At 38.7% G+C, this 24,943-nt stretch overlaps 1 protein-coding gene across 3 annotated transcripts in view; it reads left to right on the top strand.

Moving 5' to 3' along the window:
* Positions 1 to 18,527, top strand: part of LIN7A (lin-7 homolog A, crumbs cell polarity complex component) — a 55,201-nt gene extending 36,674 nt beyond the window's left edge. For 2 of the 3 annotated variants that reach the window (XM_058420373.1, XM_040063010.2), the window contains exons 3-6: positions 7,775 to 7,846; positions 10,211 to 10,420; positions 14,689 to 14,897; positions 16,438 to 18,527. In XM_058420373.1, the coding sequence (XP_058276356.1) occupies positions 7,787 to 7,846; positions 10,211 to 10,420; positions 14,689 to 14,897; positions 16,438 to 16,480 (522 nt within the window). In that variant the 5' untranslated portion in view covers positions 7,775 to 7,786 and the 3' untranslated portion in view covers positions 16,481 to 18,527. Of the gene's footprint in view, positions 1 to 7,774; positions 7,847 to 10,210; positions 10,421 to 14,688; positions 14,902 to 16,437 lie in introns of those variants that run through there. The other variant, XM_040063011.2, reaches the window with a different exon arrangement.
* The last annotated feature ends 6,416 nt before the right edge of the window (positions 18,528 to 24,943 follow it).

Below are 24,943 nucleotides of genomic sequence, written 5' to 3'. Positions count from 1 at the left end.
TCATCTCCCCAAATGCATATCTTTCCCATGATTTAAAGGAATGATCTAAATATAGAGTTCATTTCCATGGCTCAAGTAAGAAGGGAACAACCAACTCTTTAACCCTCTGTCCCAATAGTCTTTTCACTCTTGCTCTACTGACTTCATGCTGTTTTTCTTTATGTTCACTCTGTCCTTTCTAACTCTCTCAGAGAAGGGCCAAGCTCTGGAAGCTTCATGTTGCCAGGAAAAGGTTAAATCTGCTTGGAGTCTTTCTCTCTCTCTCTCTGTAGCTTGTGGTGTTAGATGTTCAAGGCTACGCTGGTGAGGGAGGAAGAAGTCACAGAAACATCAGAGATTGGAGCACCCGGGCAGTCTGGAATCACAAAAAAACAGGCAGGATCATAAATGCTTCTCAGCCCACTCCTCAGTGTAAATCGGGGTGGCTTCAGCCCAAATGGTGCCCATAGCTCTTATCAGAGCCCAGCAGAGATCTCTCCCTGCTCCAGAGAAGTCTGAAGAAAGTAGCTGTTGCAAAACAGCAACCTCTCCTTCCCCCCACCTTCACCCGGGAGCCGATGGAATCTGGCCAGGCCTCAGGCCAGCTCCCCCCAAAAAGGGGGGAGCAGCAGGTCCAACTCGATGTTACCTGTCTCTCTCTGGCCAAAGGAAAGAAGAAAAAGGACCCACCTACAGGAATTAAGGGGTTTTATATGGTACTTACCAAAGTCGTAGCTAACAACTTTCAGTGGTTAGAACAGATGCCAATATTCCAGCTAACCCTCTGATAGGTCCCTGTCTTTTCTAAAGCAATTCCCAGGTCCTGACCTAGAGAATTATTCTACATTCTTCTGTAACTAAAAAACCAAACTGTACTAACCTACAACAAAGATAAAAGTAGCTATTAACACAGTGTTAATATTTTTTGAGCCAACTAGATTGATAGAAAAGAAAATCAGCCTGCTTCCAACTACCCTAAGGAAGTATTGTCTTCTGGACTATGGTGTATGGCAATGTTTAGTACAGTATCTTAGCAAGAGGCTATAGCTCTGTATATAAATAGTTCTGGAGAAAGCATGCACTTAGAGGTGTAGATGTGCTTTCCCAAGCACGCTTATCACATGAGGTGATTTTTAAAAAGCAGAACACAGGCACAAAGCCAGAAATTCCATCTCATATTCAAGAGATACAAAACTTAACACACCTTTGCTAGATATTTTCCACTTTCATTGAGCTGCCGCAGGTTTATGGCTGAATGGAAGTGCTCCACTGCTTTGGTTTTCAGCTTGAGTAAAATTTTAGATGTAAAAAGTCACTATGAAAGAGGAATTAGAAAGAGGAATTATGAAAGAGGAAATGTGGTTGGGTCAACTGCATACCTCCATGCTGCTAATACGCACACTTTTGGTTGTGTTTGACATGTTTTCTTTTTTTTATGTCATCATCTGGTCAGGTGTCATCTTAGATGCATAATTAGATCTGTTTGTAAGTAATTTTGTAGAAAACCAAATACTGTTTGAAATTTCAGAAAACCTACCATAAAGGGCAGAGATTTTGATTGAGTTCTGAAAAGTCTGTAGTTCAATCAAAAATTGTGAATGGTGTAAAATATTACCAGGTAAGATTCCATGCTTTATGTTGTACAAGAGGTTACCAGAGTCCCTCCTAATCTTTGTAGCATTTAAGATGTCCTTGATCACTGATGTGGTGAAGCATGATCTGAATTGAGTGCTGAAGCACAGCTCAAGGGGCGTCTGTCCAGGCATACAAACCAATGCATTCCTTTCTGCAGACATAAATATGTTGGATTAAGAATGGAAAATATAGGCAAGAGGTTATGGGTAGGAAAAAGGCCAAACAGAGTCAAAGAGTCCAAAAATTATGAAAGAGTCAAAAATTATGAAAACAAAGTAGAGTGGCAGAGACAAACAATTTGTGATGCAGGTGGCATTTGCTCTCAGAAACAAGGGATTCACACACCTCTCCACAATGGAGCGATCTGCAGCTCTCCAGTGCCTCTTTGCTCTGTAACTTCTCCCAGTCACAAGATTGGGCATTCTCCTGGCCTGCCCCAAAGGACTGGTTCATGCACACCAAGTGAAATGAAATGTGGGTCTCAAAGCGGAAGGAGACTGAAGTCCTGGGAGTCATCTCCCAATTTGGAGAGGAGGGGAGAAGAGAGGCCAGCAACTATGCTGAATAAAGCATCTTCTGCTCTTCTCACCATGGTAAAAGACTGATTAAGATAGTTCTTTTTGCTTGACATCTTAGAAGGGTAAAATATTTATCATCCTCTCCAACATATGAAGGAAATTAGGAAGTGAGGGATTCAGCTTGTTGACGGCAGATGCATAGTACTGAGATGTAAGTAAATAACAATCTCTCTTATAGCTTAGCATCAGTTCTGCGAGGATGCACACATGTACACTGTTCCATTGACATGACTGCAGAAGCACAGTGAAACCAATTACGTTCTCTTTGCTCTGGTTATTCTCATGCACACTCTCCCCTCTGTACTGTCTGTCAGACTTTTGTCTTCCCTTCCTTGAAAGTCGTCTTCGAAAAAAGATAACACAATTCTTTTCTACACTTGAATCAACGAAAAATATGACAAAGGGGCTAAACCCAGATGATGCCAATATAGATTTTAAACATAATTTATCAGTCTTTTTATAGGTTGTTTCTTAATTTTGCCCTTTTACCTGCTTACTTATGATTTACCTAAGTCATTTACTTAGGTTGTGACTTCCTGAAGGAAGTGTCTTTTTACTATTGTCATACTGCAGGCACTGTGGAAACACAGCTAATTATTACTACTTACATGTGTCATCTCATGCTAAGAAACCCCTAATGTTTTTGTTACTTCTCCACTTAGAAATTTCAGAAAACTGTATCTGGGCTTGCTACTTCACAGGTCTGAATTGCAATGCACTCTGTCTTGGATTGTGTTTATGGGGGTTTCTGAGCACCTATTCATTGCTGTAAAATGACTTCTGCCTCTTGCCTCTGCCCTTCTGGTGTCCAGATCAGCTTGTCCTAAATTTGAGCATCATTATTGTAGGTACAGTTGTACTTAGAATTACATATTTCATCAGGAGATGAATCGTTAAGTACCTACTACAGAAGTTAATGGAATAAAATTGTGTAATTAAATTCTGTCTTAGAGAATTCATCAGAAAAGATGCTGCATCATTCAGGTTGTAAACAGAATACTGCTTCTAGACACCTTTACAAAACAGGCTGCTAAGTTCACTGTTTTTCCTGGACCTTCTACAGCTTTGCGTTGACTTAAATATCTGAGCCCTAAATAACTTGCTGCTTTGTTATGAGTCCATATGGAGTAATTTTTGGTAAGCAGCTAGCTCCTAAAATAATAAGGCTGTTCCCCTTCCTGCACTCCAGTAATCTTAGACAGGCTGCTTTGCCTCCCAGCTGAATGCATGAGGATGAGGCCCATCATCATAACAATAATACCTGCTGCATCTGACTCACTACAGCTCCTGCTGGGAGAGGTAATAAAGTGTGCATTTCTCTGTGGCTGTGAGAGCTGACACAGTACAAGGAGAATTCACTTCCAAGTTCAAATTTTCTAGTTGTAATTTACCTCCCTCACTCTTTTTGTAATCTTTGAGTAGTGTGGGAGAATAACTTTAGGTTATGTCTGAGGAGACTACCTGAAGAAGCTGAAAAATGTCTGAGGTCTGTATTTGTGCTTTCAGGAGTATTGCTTGGTGGGAGTGTTGTATTCTGTGCTTAACAGGAAAGAGAAAAAAAAGCTGGGTATGTCTTGCTCCACAGCACAAATGAGATCTATGTGAACAAACCTCTCTCTGCAGCATGCCTTTACCCAATGAACATTCAGCACCACAGACACTCACGTTTTCGGTAGAAATCACTGAGGGGGGAGAAGTGATCTGAAACATTACCATTTACCTTCTAGCTTCAGGTTTGTGTCTTGAAACATTGACATTTCACCTGTAATTTAATTTCTATTACTAATGAATTGTGGAAGCTCTTTCCCCTAGGCACTAGACCATCAGACTGTTTATAGAGTCCATCAGTAAATAATACTACTAAGCACCCATGTAGTCTTACAAACACTCAAAAAAATATAAAGCTACACAAAAATAGATATGTTATTTTTGTAACATATAGTAACCATCTAGTTAGTGTACTAGGCAACTGGCTCTAGGTGGCCCTGCTTGAGCAAGGCAGTTGGATGAGATGACCTCCAGAGTCACATCCATCCTCAACCAGTCTATGATTCTGTGATATGTTAATTTTCTTTCTTCATCTCAATCATACTATACAATGATGTCTTTCAAAATGATTCATATATTGGAGCTGACAAAGGTCAGTGTTTTAAAATATTTCTCAGTAAATAGCCTAGAGGGGAGATTTTCAAATGCTTTAAATTAAAACCTGTGCCTTTGTCTTTTTCTATGCTGACTTATGTTTTGTTTAAGTAAAGAAATCTACAGTAGGTCTTATATAGCTGTCTAAAGGATGACATGATTAGATTCAGGAGAATTGCTCTATGTCAAAAATATAATCAGATGTACAGATAATAGTAGGAATTGAAATAAAAGGTTTTTTAAATCCATTTCAATTACTTGTCACATACAGTGGATTGAACAAGAAGCTATATTCCGTACTAGGAGGATTTAAATGCCGCCTTACTCAGTTTGAGAACAAAGAGATTTTCAGTTTATGTGTTCTCTGAACATAGAAGAGGGAGCAGAATGGATTTGTTGTGCTAAAATCATGGCTAAGGTGGTGCTGAGAACAGCATAGATAAAGGTCTTAGAGTGGCTACTGGAAAACAAACAATCTTTGTTTACGGACTTCAGTGCATTGCAAAAATGAGCCTTGATTAGATATGAACCCTACAAAGAGTTTAAGGGGCTTGGTGGAACAGGTACAATTACTCTGTGTTTGGTTGTCAAACTGAATTAGTAAAAAGAAAGTTGTGTGGGTGTATATGTTTTATCATTCTTAAACTCACATTAAGCATTATTTAACAGTCAAATGGGATAATTAGATTTATAAATGCCTCAAGCAAATATTCAGACTGGTTGCATCTGTTGCTTATAGACAATGAGATCTGACATGCAGAACTCTTTTTGGTAGGAACTGTGCTCTAGATACCACAATCACTAATAACTCTTTGCAGAACATTTTAAATCTGTTAGCATTGAGAATTTACAGATTACCCAATATAATACTGTTGATCATATTTTTCCAGAAGTTTTTGAGCTGCTGGATTATTTTTTATCTTACTAATTTAATCACACACTTGTGAGTCTGTTTTTTTCACCAGTATACAAGTTAGTTACCAGGATACTGGATATTAAAAAGTCTACCAGCTAGATACCGGTAGGATGCAATCAACAGGAAGTTATATGACTTCAATCATAACAAACAATGACACAAATGTATCATTATCAGCTCACCTTTGTGATTCGTCATGAATATTTTAAAGAACTTTCAGTAACTGTTCCCCTATATGAAATACTGTGACCTGTTTTCAAAGTCATTTAATGTCATAATAGTTCAATATTCAAATATATATGCCTTTAGACATTTTAGCAAGCCACAGCATTTAAAGCTATGCAAGCAAAAACAATATGTAGAATCTACTGTCATGTTTTAAGATGAAGGGAAACTTGAAGAAGATACAGCATTATTAGTGGTTCAGTACACTATGGGTTTTGAAGAAACAAGTATGTGATGATTCATTACTGCAATTACACAGTATTGTTATATAATGTAGTAATATAATTATTATATTGTAATAATAGGTCTTACAACATAGTACAATAAACACAGAACTGATCTGTGCAGTATAATGCTGAGCATGTAGGCTCAACCCATTATTATAATGGTATCATTAAGTACTAAGACATAAGAAACCAGAAATACTTTGGAGACTATAAAAGACCTTCCTTTTCCTACATGTTTACAAATAAGGGCAAAATCATGATTTCTGCTGTGGTCAGTGTCCATGTTCCCAATGGAAGCAAGATTTCATTTCGAACAAAGGAAGCAGGAAGATTTTCAGTATACTCCCCTTGTCTCAGTTTTCTTCAGTGGCCCAGGTTTTTTTGAATTCCATTTGAGAATGATGTGTGTGCTGACAATAGTCAAGACAGTCTTTTGCTGTATTGTGGAAGGGTTTGTCATGCTTTTTATCTCTGAAATATATCGCATTTGTTATATTCTTTCCTTTTTTTGCCTTTTCCTTATGTATAATACCCCAAGAAAAATTGTTTGGGGATCAGTCATCCCCAAACATTTTGCTGCTAAAGAGGGCTTGACAGTATGTCTGTCCACTGAAGTCAGAAATGAACCACAAGTCTTAATTCTGTTTAGATGTTTGCAGCAAATGCTTGTCAGTGTGTTAAGTTTCGTATTAACAGGCTCGGTGGAGAGAGATGCATGGTCATGGTACTGCATAACAAGTCATCAGGACAGGGGGATGGGGAACTTTCAATGGGACAAGCCATTGTTTGTAGGTCAGTTACGTATTTCTCTGCCAAAGTAACGTTTACATTACCAAAGAGGTAATATCATTTTGGCACTTCTGTTAAGCATCAGCAAATGAGTGAAAGGTAAATATATTTTTGAAAGTACATTTTATTCTGCACTCCTCAAGGAACCTACGGAGATTGCTGTAAAAACTAAAATACTTTAACAGCAACGGTTCTCTCTGATGAGGAGTGCAGCCTGAGATATAAAGCACGTGAATTGACAAAATTTCTGATTAATTAGGTCACAAAAACGCCCACAGTAAATCAGTGACATGTAGGAACGTTTTTTAAAGTTTTGTGGGTTTAGAAGAAAGTTAAAGAAAAGGTTTGGTTTGTTTGCATTCACCTTTGTCTTCCAAAAAAATGTCTGTATGTTATATATGAATATTTTTATTTTTTAAGTTTGCTTTCAAAATAACTGGCTAGTATCAGGACTTTGGTTGTTATTTTTCCTCTGAGAGTGTGACAAATCCAGAGAACAAAGGCAATGTAAGACAAAGCCTTTTCCTTTCTCTTTACTGGAGATGTTTAAAAGGGAGAGTTAAGGACCAAGGAAACTGGGCCAAAAATGTATACCAGAAAAAAAAATTACAGAAAGTTATTATATATTGGCAGTGTTGATTTTATGTAATTTATGTGTATGTACAATTTCTTTTTAAAGGATAATCTTACTCATTGGCCATTTCTGTCCTGACCTACCAGACTGTCAACCCCTTTTTACTATTCCTAGTTATGGCTGATGGAGGGTAGTACTGTTACCTTCCTCCAGAACTATTTTCACTTCTACTCTTCAGCTGAGCAGCATTCTTCTTCTGTATGCTGAGCAGCTTACATATTTTTTCAGCATCACTTTTCTAAGTCTTTTAGTTCATAAGAAAGTTCAGAGACCAAAGAAGCCATTGTTGGAGGCTGAGACACCACTCAGGTCAATTCAGATTTTTTGCATTCAAGTCAGTTGCCAGGAAACACCAATTTTTGATAACATAGAACTTAACTGTTCTGGTTTTAGGAAACTACTTGCTAGAGAATGGGAGTTGTGCTGGAAGATGTGAAGTTAAGTTGGGAAAGTATTGTGAGAAACACAGATGATGCTCTGTTAACCTAAGCATGCTCAAGTTTAGCAGACACTTGGCTATGTGATTGCATGAATACAGCATTAACGAAAGTCAGGTCAGTGATGGAAAGGGATTCACCTGTCTGGGTTAATATAAACTCCTTGTTTTGCTTCTATTATTAATTTCATTTTATTTTCATGAACATTTTAGGTGTATCAATACATGCATGAAACCATAACTGTTAATGGCTGCCCCGAATTCCGAGCCAGGGCCACTGCAAAGGTAGGATATGCACAGATGTTGAAATATGTGTTACCAAAGTGATCTAGTAATTGACTGTGCGCGTGTGTGTTTCAGGTATTCGTGTGTACACTGTAAGAAAATTTAGACATCAGTGGCAGCCCAGAGTCTAGAACCAGTGCTACTTCCCAGGTAACAATCATAATGGAAAATTTCAACCTTTATGCTGCTTCTGTAGCTTAAGAAAAGAGAATGATTTTATGGAATATGATGTTTTTTGAAAAGTTGCTTTGCAAAAGCAAATCTACTGGTTCTTCTATAGCAGTCTGCCTGCAACAAACAATATTTTAATGGACTGTTTTCCCATATATCTAATTCAGAGACAACACAGTTATTTGGGAGGTAGAATCTAAACAATCAAAATTCCCCTTTTAACTAATGAGAACTGTAGGTTCTGAGCAAGTGGTAAGGATGAACAGTGGCAGAAACAGCCTGATCAACATTTTACTGGCTCCACAGCTAAATGTAAGCCTGGGTTTTTTTCTGATACATTGCCTCTTTTAATAAAGTATATTGTCTCTTTGTCCATGTGGACCTGCCTTTCTTTTATCCTAAGACAATGACAGCTATGTTACTGCTGCTACTGAAATGATAAGGGAATTCACACAACTATGAAAGAACCCATTCTGTATGCCAGTATGAAATATGCTCTGTAAGAGCATATTTTCATAAGATGCACAAAAATAGATGCTTCCAAACAAGGGGATCCACCATGACTTCCTTTTTGCCATTATCATTTTGCACAAAACACTGTCTTTTATGTGGTATAGCAGATTTTATGCAAAATAACTTGCAAACCCGTAAATCTTTTTTTAGAGAGACTTCTTTATGGTCACATTCCTTTGAACATAAACTCCCTGAAGTCCTAGTGGAACTAAAATCTCTTAGCATTAAATATTTATGTTGTTAGATTTTAATTTAAAGCTGTATTAGAAGAGGAAGGTTGGGACTGTGTTACAAAATTATTTAAGAGTATTTTAGGGAAGCAAGCTCTATAATAGTAGCAAATATCCTATTATAGTCTAAACTTGCAGCATATTTTCCACATTAAATAGGACTTTCTTTTCTGTAGGCCATTTTTCTGATTTTAACCTCGTAATTGAAAGCTGATGGTCAATGCAAATTTTTAAGATCTTTGGTTCTATATAGAGAAGTGTGTATATGAAATCCTGATTTGTTTACACTACACATAAACATAGAAATTATTGCTGTGTTATTTAGTAAATGGGGAGAAGTCCAATTAGTGTTTCCCATTCTCATTTCTTACTCATATAGAACAGCAGGTTACAGAGCAATGTTTCAATATCGCAATATTTCCTGGTTATTTCTGGGCTGTCTGCATTTCATTCACCTAGTGCATTCATGTCTGACATAATATATGTATGCATGATGCATTTCTGCATGTGCAAAAACATGTAATTGAGAATGATCCATTATGTCACACCATCCAATAGCTTCTATTAAGTGTAAGCATTATAGGATGCTCAAAAATATTAGTGTAACGCAAAACTGTTCAAGCATTTTGAACTACCAACACATTTTACAAACTATAAAATCTTTTATTACTGTTTATTTAATGATTTATTAAGATTGATAAGTAAGAAAATGCTTGTAGTAAAAAATCAAGTACAAATGTAATATTTTCCTGGATGCAAGCTTTACAGTATGTTACTTCTTTTTTTGTTCTCCCCCCCGCCCGAATAAGTTAAACAATCTAGATTTTTCTAGTTGATTTATGTATCTGTTCTTATCTTAAGTTTAAAATTTTCAATAAAAGTTTTGATGGAATTATATAATAGAACTTCCTATTCCTGTTTCAGAAGTTACTTGGTTTGCAAGATTTCAAAAATATTATAAATTAAACCTTTTAATTTAAGAATACAATTTGAGAATATAAAATAAATAATTCCATGACTCTGAAAGCAAAGTAGAAGGTTAACAATTCAGTTCATCCACTTTATTTCAACTAGGAACACATTTAGAGATCCTATTATCTTATCCCACAGGAATAAATTTTCTCCCTGTGAAAAGGCAAAGAGGAAATGTACAAATGATCATAAGGGTGCACCACCATAGAGTAAGGCTTTTTCTGCCTACTTCTGTCTCTGCTGGTAACTTTCTGTATTATCTTTGAAAAGTCACCTAAAATATTTGTTCCTCTGTTTACTCCCTTATTTCAAAAACATTGGCATAGAACTTGATTTTAAAATATTTTCAGATAATCAGAAAATGTCCGAGTAAGATACTGGAATGTTTTCACAGGAAGGAGTTCTTCCTGCAAATAAACAACAAAGTGTTTATCACTGTTACCCCTAAATAGCCAAATCAATCATTTTTTTCTTCCAGGCAACAGTTGCTGCATTTGCTGCAAGTGAAGGCCATTCACACCCACGGGTGGTAGAGCTGCCAAAGACTGAGGAAGGCTTGGGCTTTAATGTCATGGGAGGAAAGGAACAAAATTCACCTATCTATATTTCTCGCATCATTCCTGGAGGAGTGGCAGAAAGGCATGGTGGGCTCAAACGTGGGGACCAGCTGCTTTCAGTTAATGGAGTGGTATGTGGAAATTTGATAAAGCTTTCATTTTCATCTGGATTTTCATTTTTCACAGCTGTTCTAACATCATGATTTAAAATGCAGCCACAAGAAACAAAAAGAATTAGTTCTGTGAGAGACCCTTCAGTGTGCGTTTGTGGTGCAGTGAGACAGAGCTCCACCAATAATTCTGTGCCATTACAATTTCTGTTGTAATGGAGAGTGCTTAAAGAGCTTCATTTCAAATCCACACCACCTGCCTAATTTATGAGGAACCTATGTCCCTAACTGATAATTCTGTAAATTCCTCTTGCAGTAAAAGATTAATAACAGACTGTCATTCTTTCATTTCATAGCCTTTGAGGCACACAGCCCTTTCCAAGCACAGTGATGACACAGTGGCACTTGTGTAGTCTTGTGATCTTCAAAGCCTTTGAACACATAAAATTGAAAGAAATTTGGTAAGCATATTTGGTACCGATTTGCAGTGGAGGGCACCTTCTAGATTTCTTTTAGTGATATTCATCCAGCTGTGATATCTTTGTCAGAGAAATCAGCTGTAGAAATGTTCCCATACAGGGAGCATGTATGCTTGGTAAAAGGTAAATTTTTTACATGGTCATTTTTCATGTAAATCAAGGTGTGGTATTTTGTAGTAATTTCACTGTGAATGTCGATATGGAGGTAAAAAAAAGGGCTGAAAAAAAGGGCTTTGAATAGAGGACACATAAGGCTCCAACTCCATTATACAGGTCAAATCTGGCTTTCATTTTGCTGTGTGTTCTCCTTCACGAAGGTATGTAAAGTACTGAAAAGATAAGGATAATCATTCATATAACCTTACCTTTCCCTTTATGAACATGTAGTCTTTTTCCTTGCAAATCTCCATCTGACCTTGTATTTAAATGTATCAAAAGCACAGAGTAGTAGTTTTTGAGTCCAGTCAGAAATCTAAGACTTTAAAACTTAAGTTTATTCTTTGTTGCAAGGCCATAAATGATAAAAATGTTTCTGTGTTTTCATCTATTTTTCTCAAAACTAGCTATTCCCTTTCTTGTAACAAAATATTTGTGTAACACTTTAGACAGATTTTTTACCACTTCTTCTATCAACTATCATGGCCTCAAAAGAGAAATACTAGTTCTGAAAACTTGCTTGTACCAAATAGCAATGAGAAAGGAAAGAAAGACCCACTGAAAAGATTATTTAGTTTCAAAGAAAAAGCAATTAATGGAATATTTAAGGAAGCTGGTTGCCTGAACTTCACCAATTTAAAGTTGATCAAAGAATTTTGTTGTTGTTTCTTTCAACAAGTGATTTAAAAGGCAGACAAAAATAGTTTCAGTTTACTAATTGATGGATGGTTCTTGAAAAATCCTTTTACTGTTAACAGTATCTAGGCAAAGACCAGAGAGGAAAGTGGTGAACATTCAAATGTCAAGATATATTGAATTTGACCCTCTTGTTACCTCTTTTTTATGATTCTCCAGTCAAAAATTTTGTGCATATGCTCTAGAATATATGTTTAGGTAATGCATCAGAAAAAACAGTACAAAATTCCCAATTGCACGTAGACACATGAGAAAGTTGATTTAGAGATGCAAGAGAAATATTTTTGTATTTACAGTCTAAACAACAGAATTCAAAGTTTGAATTCAAGTTGCATACTTAGAAATAATCACAGAATCATAGCACAGTTTGGGTTGAAAGGGACCTTAAAGATGATCTTGTTCCAACCATGGGGAGGAACACCTTCCACTAGAGCAGGTTGCTCAGAACCTTATCCAACCTGACTTTGAACTTCAGGGATGGGACATCTACAAATTCTCTGGCAACCTGTTCCAGGGCCTCACCAATCTCACAGTAACGAGCAACTGTTCATAAACCGGTCCTGGGCTGAATAATCCCACACAATATAATTTGTAAAAAGGCAAAAATTATAAAGGTGATTATTTGTTTGCAGACAGCTTGAGAGACGAGAGAAAAAAAAAATCTAAATTTAGCATTATTCCCTTGGACTAATTCACTCTGTGATTCTCTTAATTCAGCTGGAGAAAAGCAAATAATATACAGTATGTTCAATAAATAGAACAGACGTCTCAGTGGTGGGACATGAAATATCTGTAACTTGTTTGTGCTCAATCACTGATGGTTATCCAACTTCATAATTAGCAACATAAAATTAGAGCTGTGTGTTCAGCATCCAGATTTGTTATCTCAGCATGAGTGGGAAGAGTGTTCCTTGAGCTGTTTCACTGCATGTTTAAAAAAAAGTGTTTTCTCATTATGCTGGGGATTTTGTTAGATACTTTTGTCCCTCATCACCTAAAAATAAAGGAAATTGAAAGCAGTAAGCCCTGCAGATGGCTTGACAAAAACACTTGCAGGTGCCTGTTGATATCTGGCACAGATTCTGCATTTGTCAGATACCTTGTGTGAGTCAGATACAGAAAGAATGGAAAATAGATTTAAATTACTAATTTGTCAACCAAGTATTTGTTTAGAGATACCTAATAGAAATATTCTTCTCAGTCTTCCAACTTGTGGTCTAAGAGATTTCCTTTTTTGTCTTCAGGAAAATGAATGTTTTTTCTTTTAGATTTACGGCAAGTCTGTGAACCAGGATAGAGTAATGGTTGGTATTTGTCAACACAATATCTGCAGTTCTTTCAGCTGTTCTTACCTCCACAGTGTTTAGCATCTTCCTCTTTGATGCAATCTGCCAATGCAATAATGGAAAGAAAGGAAAAAGTGTATATAAGTATATGTAATAAAAAATTATATGTTAAGTAAATATATGCTTTCCAAAACATTTTTACCCTTTGGTGGGCAGTTCTAAAGTAACATGAGGTTGTCAGATCCTTCCAATGTCCCCCACCAGCATAACCCAGTCAGCAAAGTACCTTGTATAGGAATGACCAGCACAGCCTTAGAGGTTTGCAGAGGCAGAAGAATTACAACATCAAAACAATTCCCTTTGCCTTCTCATTTTCCCCATGCCTAGGGCCTCTGCTATTTCTCTTGTGCAGCTGTTATTAAGCAGGTAAAGTTTTTATAATACCTTGAAAATTTGAGTGCAAGCAGCAGTAAAGACATTAAGAGCAAGTATAACAATCATATTAATAACAGCTGAAAACTGTGGTTGCCAAGATCTGAATGAGGTGTGTTCAGACAGCAGGATTTGTATTTAGCAGCTCTATGTTTGCCTTTGTTTTTTTCCTGTCCTTGCTTGTAGCTCAGAGCATTAGGCTTAATTCTGTGTCATTACTATTCAGTTCAGTGGGAGTTTTCCATTGACCTGGATAGCAGCAAAGTCAAACCCTTCATTTCTAATTAGAAAATACTGTCTAAACTGGAAGAACAAGGCTGGGGACAAACAGGAGAGAAAACAAACAACCATGAATTAAATGCAATTTGCTAGGTTGTTGAATGAAGTATTAAAACACACCATCTTGTTATTCCCCTACAAAACAATCACAGTTTCTTATTGGTGTCAATAAGAAATTCAGCATTTTGAAGGCAAGCAAATGTTTCTACTTCATATAGCTTGGGAGGTTACAGTGTTTATTCAAAGCCGGTTCTAAGTTCATGCTGTTGCACACCAAAACGAAAATGACACCAATGAATATCCTTTCATTTCCTCTGAATGTCCATGCCATGCCATACTGACCATGATTTACAACCAAAAAAGGAAATATAAAACAATGCCAAGTTTTGTACACTTTCTCTTAAAGGTGAGACTTATACTTCCAAAAGCATGGTATACATAAGAGTTTTAAAACACAGCAGGTAGTAAAACTTTGATTTATTTTAAGTGGGAGGAAAAAGACTTATTTTTTGATGATCTGAAATCCATGTGAAGGTCGCAGGTGTTCAGGCTGTTGGGTTTTTTTCAGAAAAAAAAGAGGTACTTTTATTTTTTTGAATATATCTTACAACACATGGACAATCATGCACCATTAGAAATTTTTTCCCTTTTTCTGTGCCTAAACAGCATATTACTCAGTCCACTTAATGGTAGAAATTGAATACTGTATTTAGCAGCCAAGACACCTTCCTATTTTGGAAATTTATTGTTCCAAGCAATGCTAGCATAGAAATCAGGGTTTGAAAATTAATACATATCCAGCAGTGTATATGTCTTACTTAACACTTTCTTTCTAGTGGTCACTTAAAAAATGTAAGGTGTGGAAACTACATAAAACTCTATCAAGCTTTCCATATGAAAAAGACACAGCTCTAAATCGAAGCACCATTTTCACTATTCCATCTGTTCTCCCTGATCCCAGAGTGTGGAAGGAGAACACCACGAGAAGGCAGTGGAGCTGCTGAAGGCAGCCAAGGACAGTGTGAAGCTGGTGGTGCGGTACACTCCCAAGGTGCTGGAGGAGATGGAGGCTCGCTTCGAAAAACTGAGAACAGCCCGGCGCCGGCAACAGCAGCAATTGCTCATTCAGCAGCAGCAGCAGCAGCAAACTACACAGCAAAACCATATGTCGTAGGTGAGAGGATTCAGTGTTCTTCCCTAAAGTCTGCTGGCAGCACCCAACCTGGGCTAGCACTTCCAGGGGTCTGTCAGGGCAGCATCTGGTGCCAGAGCCCATCTCAGTCCCAGACAGGAGCAGGACAGCCCCAGGCCTGGGCACCTGCCTGGGACTAGAGACAGGCTGGGACATGAGCACACAGGTGGGCCCAGTTTAGTGGGATCCCATGGCTGGGCAGGTCAGGGCTATGGGGACCTGGAGACTGGCCCTTCTGGGGCATTGCTGGGGCAGGAGGTGATGGCCCTAGGGGCTGACATGAGGCCCTGGGCTGTGGACAGGATAGAGGGAGCCACAAGGGGAATAGTCAGGGGCCTGGACCCTTGGGGCCCAGCCAACACTTACTGCAGTCAAGTAGAGCAGAGCTCATTCTTTGGTACATTTCAACGTGTTTTTTTCCAGTAAAAATGCATTTTGAAAAGAGGTTAAAGGCACTAGCAAATTCTGGGGCCAGTTTCCAACTAATAACCCTGAGATCAAAAGCCACTGTGCACTTCTGCCTTATCTGCAAGTGAAAGAAGTCCTCGGAACATTTTTTTTTTATATTAACAACCAGAGCATTTATGACAAATAAGAACATGCCACCCGATCTAGATACTTTAAAGCATTTTCAACTAGTCTGTTACCACTCTGCAATAAAATATCAAGATTCGCTGGTGGTAGGTAAAGTCTTCTAAGCTTCTTCCTTGCATGGAGGAATGCAAACTTCATTCTGGTTACTCTGCGGGGCGCCTCTAAGTGCTTGCTTTTGGATACAGTTTTGGTAGGACATACTTCATTCACTCTTGACTGACATTCAATATCACAATAGCTTCCAAAAGGCTTGCAAGTCTCTCAGTGGCATGTGAGGTTCAGAGATACTCTGTATATGCAGTTTTTCTGAAATCGGTGAGAGTTAATCCTATGAATACATTTACAGATATGCTCCATTTGCCTAAATGACATCAAGTAGGAAGCATATTCCAATGATTTACATTCACACCTTCATCTCATAGCTGTTTGTTCCAAAACAGTATGTGTGTACTAAACAGTCAATAAGTGACTCAGAAAGTCCCCAAATGGTCAAAATCTGAAGCTCCCAGTGATGGTTTCATCCTTGTTAATGTTGACCCTGATCTCTGTTGGAATTCAGGGAAAAACACTCACCTTGTAAACACCCTGTCCTGTGACCACCAGAATTCCAGATCTGTTGATTCAAACAAGGGCCCTGAGAAGGTTTTGAAGCCCACCTCAGGGCCTAAACTCAGACAAGAAGTATAAACATTAGTATTTCATGAAGTAAGTTTGGGGTTTCTGTGTAAAACAAGGCCATTACAGGAGACAGAAATACACATGAAGTTTTTAATTTTTTTTCAGTTACCTAAATAATTTCATTAGCAAGTAAGGAATTTTTGCTGATTTTAAAGTGAAAGGGGAGAAGGGCCAGCAGAGATAGGCTGCAGCTTAATTCCTTGGTTGTTTGTGCTTACTCTGAGGAATGTGTTTCTTTAATTCTAGGTTGTTCTCAAGAAAGCAGAAGCTTCAATCAAGAGTTCAGTAATCAAGCAACCAGAGCTGTAGTATTCCAGCAAAAGCAAACAACTACGGGAACATGAAACAGAATTCATCTGGAGAATATACATTACCGGACTAAAGTGAGCCATAGAGAGGGTACCATCATGATGAGGCTTTTCAGCACACAGCAGTCACTGATACCTTTTACTTCAGTGACTCTGTTCCTAATGAGAACAGCATGATTGGTAAACCCTATGAAACAGCAAAGTCCAGGGCTTCCAAATAATTGTTTGATCTCATCTTGCACTCTTTACTCTGACAAATTTCTAGTTGGCTTTCTCTAGTCACTAAAAGTTTTGTTTAAGGAGGTTGAGATTGGCTGCTTTTGAGAGCAGGATCTTTCTCTACAGTTATCTCCAAAACCGAAAAACATCAGTTCAAAATTTTGTCACAGACATCAGACTTGTACATCACACTTCATAACCACTTTGTACTATATATTGTAGAGCTGGTTTAACCTAACTTCCTGTTTATAATTTTCAGATTTCCCTCTGGAAATAGCAATTTACTATATTTATAAAGTATTTCATTTGTAGAAGCAATTGGCTTTTTACTCTTGGTGTTTCCATATATTTTATTATGCATCAAGAGAGTGAGAAAGTTTTAGGTCAACTTTAATTTTATTAGTAGTAAAGTTAGGGAAGCCTAGAACGGTATTTTTAAATGTAGGTATGGCTTGTATCTATTATAGTTACTATTCAGAAATCTATAACTGGATATATTATATATTTACTCCATAAAATATATATTGTCTGAATGTACCTATTAGAGAAGTAGGGTCTTTGCTTAGCATGTATTGCAAATGTAGTAAGCTAATGTTAGCAAAAGACCGAGCTTTGTTTGGCAGATATTACTGAGATAGCATAATCTCTGCATTTCTATATTGTGTAATTTATTTTTCAGTCTAATATTAATATATTTTAGAGAGGAGGAAGTGTAAGTTATTTCTTTTGAGACTCACACATTATCATTTAAATCAATTTTAAATTAGAGTTCTGACTTTTTATTATTATTATTATTAAACCAAATTGGAATGTGCAGGCAAAATCTGTAAGTTCTTAAGTTTACATGTCTGCTTTTCCAAAGAAGATAGTCCAAGCTGGAAGGCTACAAATGTCATCTGCTTTCAAGTAAATAAGAAAATGGACCCCCAAATCCTGAAAAAAAGAGATAATTTTTACATGCCTTTTATGCTTCATTAGAAAAGACTTGGGGGAGAAAAGGAGATTAGGGGAAAACCATACAATCATCGCATGTTGAAAATTCCCACTGATGTCAGTGAAAGTTTAATAATGTGAGGAATGGAATGTAGAAATGGTCAGAAACAGTGCTTTGGTTGTGAACTTCTGAGCAAAGTCAGAAACAATTAATATATTGGAGGATCTTTTCTTAAACAGAGACAAGACAAAACAGAGGGAAATTGGCAGTATCATAGCATATGTTAGAAACCAAATGCAGGCTAGCCAACATTTTGACAGTGTTTGATCAGTGTAAGTAGCCATTGGAAGGAATTTACTGTGTTTTTAAAACCAAACTGCATGAATTCATCTAGAGAAGTGTCATTTTATGCAGAGAGGTAGTTATATTCAGTGGTCATTGGTGACAATATCAATTAAGACAGTGGAGTTTGAGAACTAACAGAACTGAAGATGAAATATATTGTATTGTGCTCTGCACGGTGTCTTTTTATACTTAATAAAATTGTACGTACCTATTTTAAAACTGTTCCCAAACAGGTATTGCTATTAATATTGACAGTATATCAGTTGTTATTATGACTGCATATAACTGTATGATTTGAATTACACTGATAGCTGCATTTTCAGAGACCAAGTATTCAGATTTAGTCAGCCCACTGTACTGCATTTTTCCAAACTGTCTCTCCACCTCTTCCCCTCCTCTTCCTCAAAAAATTTGAGTGGAATGTGCTGATTAATAAATTTCAATAATAGACTGTCATTCATATAGAGAAGCTTTTAAAATTCATTTTCATCTATTATTATTCAATAAATTATTTATACATATTAAAATTAACATTCTAGTCTTTGCCAACATTTAACAGTAGGAACAGTTAATGACTTTGAAGTGAAAACAGGAAAAAACAACTTCCTGTTGCTTTTCATGCCCTTTACTGAACAGTAAAAACATACAGCTATTTAATCACAGAATAACCACTGTCCTTAAGTCTACGATATGGTTTTGCTAGTAACCGGTATTTTCATTTGTGATTTAAATGTATTTAGTCCTGAGTCAACATGGTACTTCCACATCTGTACAGCTGAATTAGTATCCAGAAGAAGTGCAGGGAAGACAACCCTTTCCACATGTAGGTCTGCAGGTATTTGTGCATTGTATTTTAACTGTTTGGTCTTCTGGCCTTTGCTGTTACACTACCCTAAATTGATATTCTTTCAGTCAACTCAGTGAGTTTTATTGCCTATCTTTACCTTTGGGGCTCCTTCATGTTTCTCTGCACTGGCAGCAAACTGAGGTAGGAGATCCAAGATGCCTTTTTTGTCTCTTTATTACAGTAACCAAAGGACTGTTCACACACTCTTGCATCATGCTCACACCAAAGATCCAGATGCGGGATCTAATAATAATAATAGAGATTCAGGGTTGGTGGCATTTACTTAGTGAAGTTGATAGCTCTGCTGTGCTAGCCATAGTTTTTCTGTTTGTGATATTTGATCTGACTGGCACTTTATAAGGTATTGAAGAATTCCATAGTCTTTGATGAAGCAAAAAACTCACCAGCTTGAATTTCAGAATTATGCAAAAGTGTCTGGAAGTACTAAAGACCTTTCCGTGTGTAAGCGGTGGATTATTAGCTGGAAGCAGTACTGTCCCTCCATAAATATTAGTGAGACCATTTCCATATCTAGCATTCAATAAAACAAAACAGATTTCTAAATCTGAGAGTATTCTGGGCCAGTTTGCAAGAATATGCTGCCTGCTGCAATGCACATCTGATGAAACATATGGCTTCTTGTGCTTAGCCATGAGAAGGTCAGGATGAATTAGGGATGTGCTCAAACAGTCTTGCAAGCAGACCCATATTAACCCTGCTTGTCCATGAAGTGAATGCCGTCTGAACAAGCAGAAGGATTTAGATACATGTTTGATAAATTCATTGTCTCTACCTTCAGCTGTCCAAAATCAAGCAGTGGAGCTTATACTGACTGTTTCCAAATCCAGGAGTTAGAGGTATCCATTAAATGTGATTCATTGCACCTGTCTCTGACATACAGCTTAAAATAGAGTAAGGCATTCTGTTAAAAAGATCATAAGCAGAGCCACTACTAAACAACTTAAACTACTAGCTTGGAATAAATAGTGGCTTTTGAGGGGGTGTTGCTGCTACACTCACACAATGTCAAAATAATAAATAAAAAGTCCCCAATGTTTGAATTCCCTAATATTAAATCTCTGCATTCATAGCTAAGATGACCAAGAGGCCTTGCACGTATTCTGGCTTGTAAGGAGGTTCCTGTCATTACAGATATCTGTTCTGAACCATTCTAAGAAATTTAAGAACTCAGCACAGGTATTGTTAGCAAAATGCTTTGGTTGTGGTGCATACAGGAGCTGATTGCAACAAGCTTTAGCCTGTGATTGCTAATAGCAGAAGTCTGTACTGCCACCCCCAACACTGGGCCAGTATGTGTGCATTTTTCAAAACCTACAACCAGAAAGATGAACTATTGCTTTTGATTTCTGGTTACAAATAGAGATGCACAAAAATGACAGCCATTGAACTTCCGCCATGTAGGGGGTTAAGTTCTATAGAATTTCCCCCCCCCATAAGTTGCTAAGAGACTAAATGCTGATGCTTAAAGGGTACTTGACCCACACAAAAGAAGTATATCACTTCGTTTGGGGATGAGGGAAAGGCTCGGGGGCTCCGGGAGCTGAGGGTGTTTTCTTCTGCTCTCGGTTTCGGAGAGGACGGTCGGGCAACGGCTAGCTGCCTGAATAGTCCACTGTTAACAGAGTGTCCGGTCCTGGGAATTCTACCACCATCCATCATCTGCCAGAGTGCCCAGGAATTCGGAGCTACTCACCTGCCCTGCTGGAGCTGGGCCAGCCCTGCCCAGCCATCGCGGCTTCTTCAGCACTGCTCACTTTGCTGGGACACCCCCGCCTTTGCCTGCCAGGACACCCCCCTGCCTGCTGGGGACCCTTGCCGTTCCATCCACCAGCCTGGGAGTTCTCCACCATTCCAGCTTGGTGCTCTCAGGGTCCCAAGGGATCAGACTGCCCCGGGCTTTGTGGAACAAAGCCCCTCAAGGTTCCTGGTTCTGTTTATTATTAATGCTGTAGTAGTTGTTGTTTGTTTGCCTTGTTATACTTGCTGGTAAAGAACTGTTATTCCTTTCCCCATACCTCTGACTGAAAAATCTTTTTAATCTTCTAAATTATAATAACTTGGAGGGAAGGGATTGGAATTCCCCATTCCTAGAGAGGCCCCTCCTCTCCCTAGCAGATACCTGTCTTTTCAAACCAAGACACACCATAGGGATCTGGGACAACAAAAGTCATAGCAAAACTTGCCCAGTTCTGAAATCTACAACCTGCAGCTATCTAGGATTAATTAAAAAGATTACAAAAGCAGATGACTAAAAGAAACAGTCAAGATCCAAGAGGAAAAAAAGTCACATGAGTTTAATCTCTGATTAGCTTTCAATTTACTTTCTTACAGTTATTTTCATACATTCTTGTCAACTCATCAACCACAAGAGAAGCATATGATTCAGCAATTGCAGTTCCTGTTGTCAAAATCATAAAGAGCTGATGGAGTGGAGGACTACCTCTTCTCTTCCTTCCTCTCTCTGAGATGTGTGAAGCTGGATTGTGCTGCAAAAAGGTGATACCCAAACATATCCCAGTCTTACAGAGACTTTCTTCATTGGTTCTGTTACAGTTTGTGCTGGCTTGAAGGCAAAACCAGCGAGAGACTCCAAGTCAGAAAAAACAATTTAATAGGAGAGGGGAAAAAAGTAAGATAAAATAAAACAAATGCAATAGTACAAAAGATCACTGACAGAGTCAGAATACACCCTGGCAATATGGTGGTAGTCCAGATGAAGTGGTCTTGTTGAAGCAGTGTTCCTGCAGAAAGGTCTGGTAACTCTTGTCCTTTGGGAGTCCAGTGGGTAAGGCTGCCTGTGCTGTCCCAAATCCCAGATTATATCCAGGTGGGAATGCTTGGCCCCTCCCCCTGGGCGGAGCATCTCACAATGGGCTGATATCATTTTATGAGTCTTACAATGTGTCCTTGATTGCCCATTAAACAGAGGTAGCTCCTGGAGGGAGTTATCTATGAGTCATGCAGCAGGGCATTGATGGCCCATTAACAGAAGATAGTCTGGAGGAGGGAGGGGGCAAGGGAAACACTGCCCAAACTAGTTTCAACAGCTCATGTAGATGGTGATAGAATACATACTTTGGGCACATCTTACATTGTAACCTAGGACACAGTTTCTCCCCACCAGCAACTCTCAAGTTGAGAGAACTCTTAAGCGTGTTTTCTCCAAGTAAGTATGTTTGACATACTGACACACAAATTCATGTTCATTTCAAGGAAAACTCTATTAAGCCTGAAGTTGTAAATCTTGCCTAATCTTTTAATTGACATCCTAAAACAGACCAACATAAATTGCACTTATGACCAGTTGGAAGCCTGAGATTAGCTTGTGAACTGGCCCAATTAAAAACTGGATCTCGGGATACACTTCCGTAACATTTCTGTTGAATCCGAAGAAGCATAAAAGACAAAGCACAGAGTAGCCAATGCAGCACTACAGAAAAGGGAAGATACTTAAATTTTTGGGGAGAAACTGTGTCCTAGGTTACAATGTAAGACGCGCCCAAAGTATGTATTCTATCACCATCTACATGAGCTGTTGAAACTAGGTTGGGCAGTGTTTCCCTTGCCCCCTCCTCCAGACTATCTTCTGTTAATGGGCCATCAATGCCCTGCTGCATGACTCATAGATAATTCCCTCCAGGAGCTATCTCTGTTTAATGGGCAATCAAGGACACATTGTAAGACTCATAAAATGATATCAGCCCATTGTGAGATGCTCCGCCCAGGGGGAGGAGCCAAGCATTCCCACCTGGATATAATCTTTTATGTTGGGAGGATAAACCATGTCTCTTATAACAGGTTTTTTGGAAAGAATAAGACAAAATGCTTAGCTAAAACAGCATGGGAAGAATTCTGGGTATGTTAAGGTAGCCATGAACAATTTGGTGGGCAAGAGTGGCCGCAACTCATATGAGAACAACTCAGAGGTACTTCTTCACTGATCTTTCTCCTATCATTCCTTTGGCTTCACAAATTCCCTTTGACAAGACCCCAAAAGTCACCACAAAGCTATTCCAACCGCAGTATTTCCTTGCCCTTCTTTCCATGTGAGTTTCCTGTTGGCTGAGCCATGACACTTTTTGATCACCTCCAGTCTCTTCAGCCAAATATGGCATTTAGGCTTTGCCATGTCTACCTTCTGGAGTGCTCTGCTTTTCACTTGCACTCCATATCTATTAGCTGCCCTCTCATGGCCACCATAGTCAGCTGTCTTCCTTGCCTTACATGAAATAATTGCACTAGCCCTCAAGGATACATGGGAACAAATATATTGAGGGGGTAGAAAAATGGTAGATTGATATGGCTCTCTCTCTCCCGGAGCCCGTGCTCTGTTTTAGCCTCAGCTAGCTTGAGAGAGAAACCACAGCCAGAAGGAATTTTCCTTTCAGGGCCTTAAAGATCCCAGGGGCTGCTAGAACCTTTTTCCTTTAGAGAAAGCAGGCATCCGTCGATGGCAAAAGGGAAGAGTCTGCCCTTGGTCCAGGGGGAATCACGGCTTTATTCTGGGGTCCTGCCCCCACAGGGTCCAGAGCTCACTCCAGTCCCCATTCCAGTCCCAAGAGCAAGAGGGATCTCCACGTTGTCCCAGGGCTTTTTCCCAGGGGGGAAGGGGCTAGAGGCAGGGATAAGCCACTACCCAAGCAGGGATAATGTGGGAGTGGAACAGAGTTGGATTACATTCCAGTGTGGGAGGATGGGTGGGGAGAAGGAGCAGGGACAAACCTCATGATACATTTTCCAGGGGAACAGGGTGGTACAGAAGAAACCATTACAAAACCCAATATAAAAATGAAATACAATATAAACCAAATTAATGCACTACAACAGTAGATAAACCTTGGGAAAAAAAAAAAAAAAAAAAACAAAAAAACCCAAACCAGACATGCCACAAATGTCACCTCTTTCCTGAGTCACCCCTTTTTCATCAGGTGACAATTTTCATTTTCATTTAGTTCACTGCTGACAAAGCACTCTACTGACAAAGCTGACAGTGACTGTGGAACAACCACATACCCTCCTCTGGATTAAAAACTAGCTCCTTGTCTGGAACCAATGGACACCTAGACCTGCTTGAGGCATTACACCGTGAATTCACACACATGCAGTAGGTCAGAGTGACTGTGCACACACTGAACAAGTGAGGTTTACAGGTGAAGAAAATCCATCATATCTGGCATGTAGACCCATGCCTGTCTGGAATTTCACAGGTGAAAATGTGGAACTAACTCCTGGCAGCATCCTAATGCTGATTCAAGTTCCTTCAGCCATCCAGTCTGAAAGTGTATTATAAAAAGACATCCCGGAACCCGTGTTTCATTTGTTTTGAAATTCCATTTCAAAGTTAGTTTCCAACAGTAAGCAATGAGAAAGCAAAAGCCTTTCTTAAAGTCCCAGGGATCAAACATGTAACAAACTATTAATTTATTTTCTAACACCATGCTTCAAGTGCAGAACTTACACCAGCATCACCTTTCAGGCTTTGGTTTTGTGCATGTTGTCCTTATCTTGTCTGTAGGGTTGACAAACAGAAATTAAACTATTCACTGTTGGGACTTAGTACCTCTAAACATAAACTTGGTCATGTGAAGGGGGTTTAAGCATTGGTTAACACAGACTAAAGTGTGCATGATGACTGGTTCTTTTCAGCAATATTTGTCTCCACTGTGTGTATGGCACTGTATCAGGTTTACAGCCCTGCTGTACGAATCTGTGTGTCCCTACCTCCGCGTGACTCCGTTCAGTGGGCATGGGAGGTGGAGCTCGCAGCTGAATAAATACGCCAAGGGAGACGCCTAGTGTGAAACAATGCTCATGGCACCGAGAGCTGTTCATTCTGCTGTCACTGCTGAGGGCTTCTTTTCTCCTAGCGTCAAAGAGCTGCACAAAGTGATGTACGCAGAATTCATTCAGCATATTGCCACACATTTTACAGTGAGTGGATCGTTCAGACCTGAACTCGATTTACATGTAGAGTAACACCACAAGAGTGAATACTCTCTGTGCTAAGAATGGGAAGTAGCAATAGGATTGTGGCAATAAAGGCAATACTCTTACCTGGGTAATATCTAGGGTCAATGT

This window comes from Hirundo rustica, chromosome 4, assembly GCF_015227805.2.
Source record: "Hirundo rustica isolate bHirRus1 chromosome 4, bHirRus1.pri.v3, whole genome shotgun sequence".
Taxonomy (NCBI): Eukaryota; Metazoa; Chordata; class Aves; order Passeriformes; family Hirundinidae; genus Hirundo; species Hirundo rustica.
Note: the sequence above shows the minus strand (reverse complement) of the source record. Positions and strands in the feature narration are given on the sequence as shown.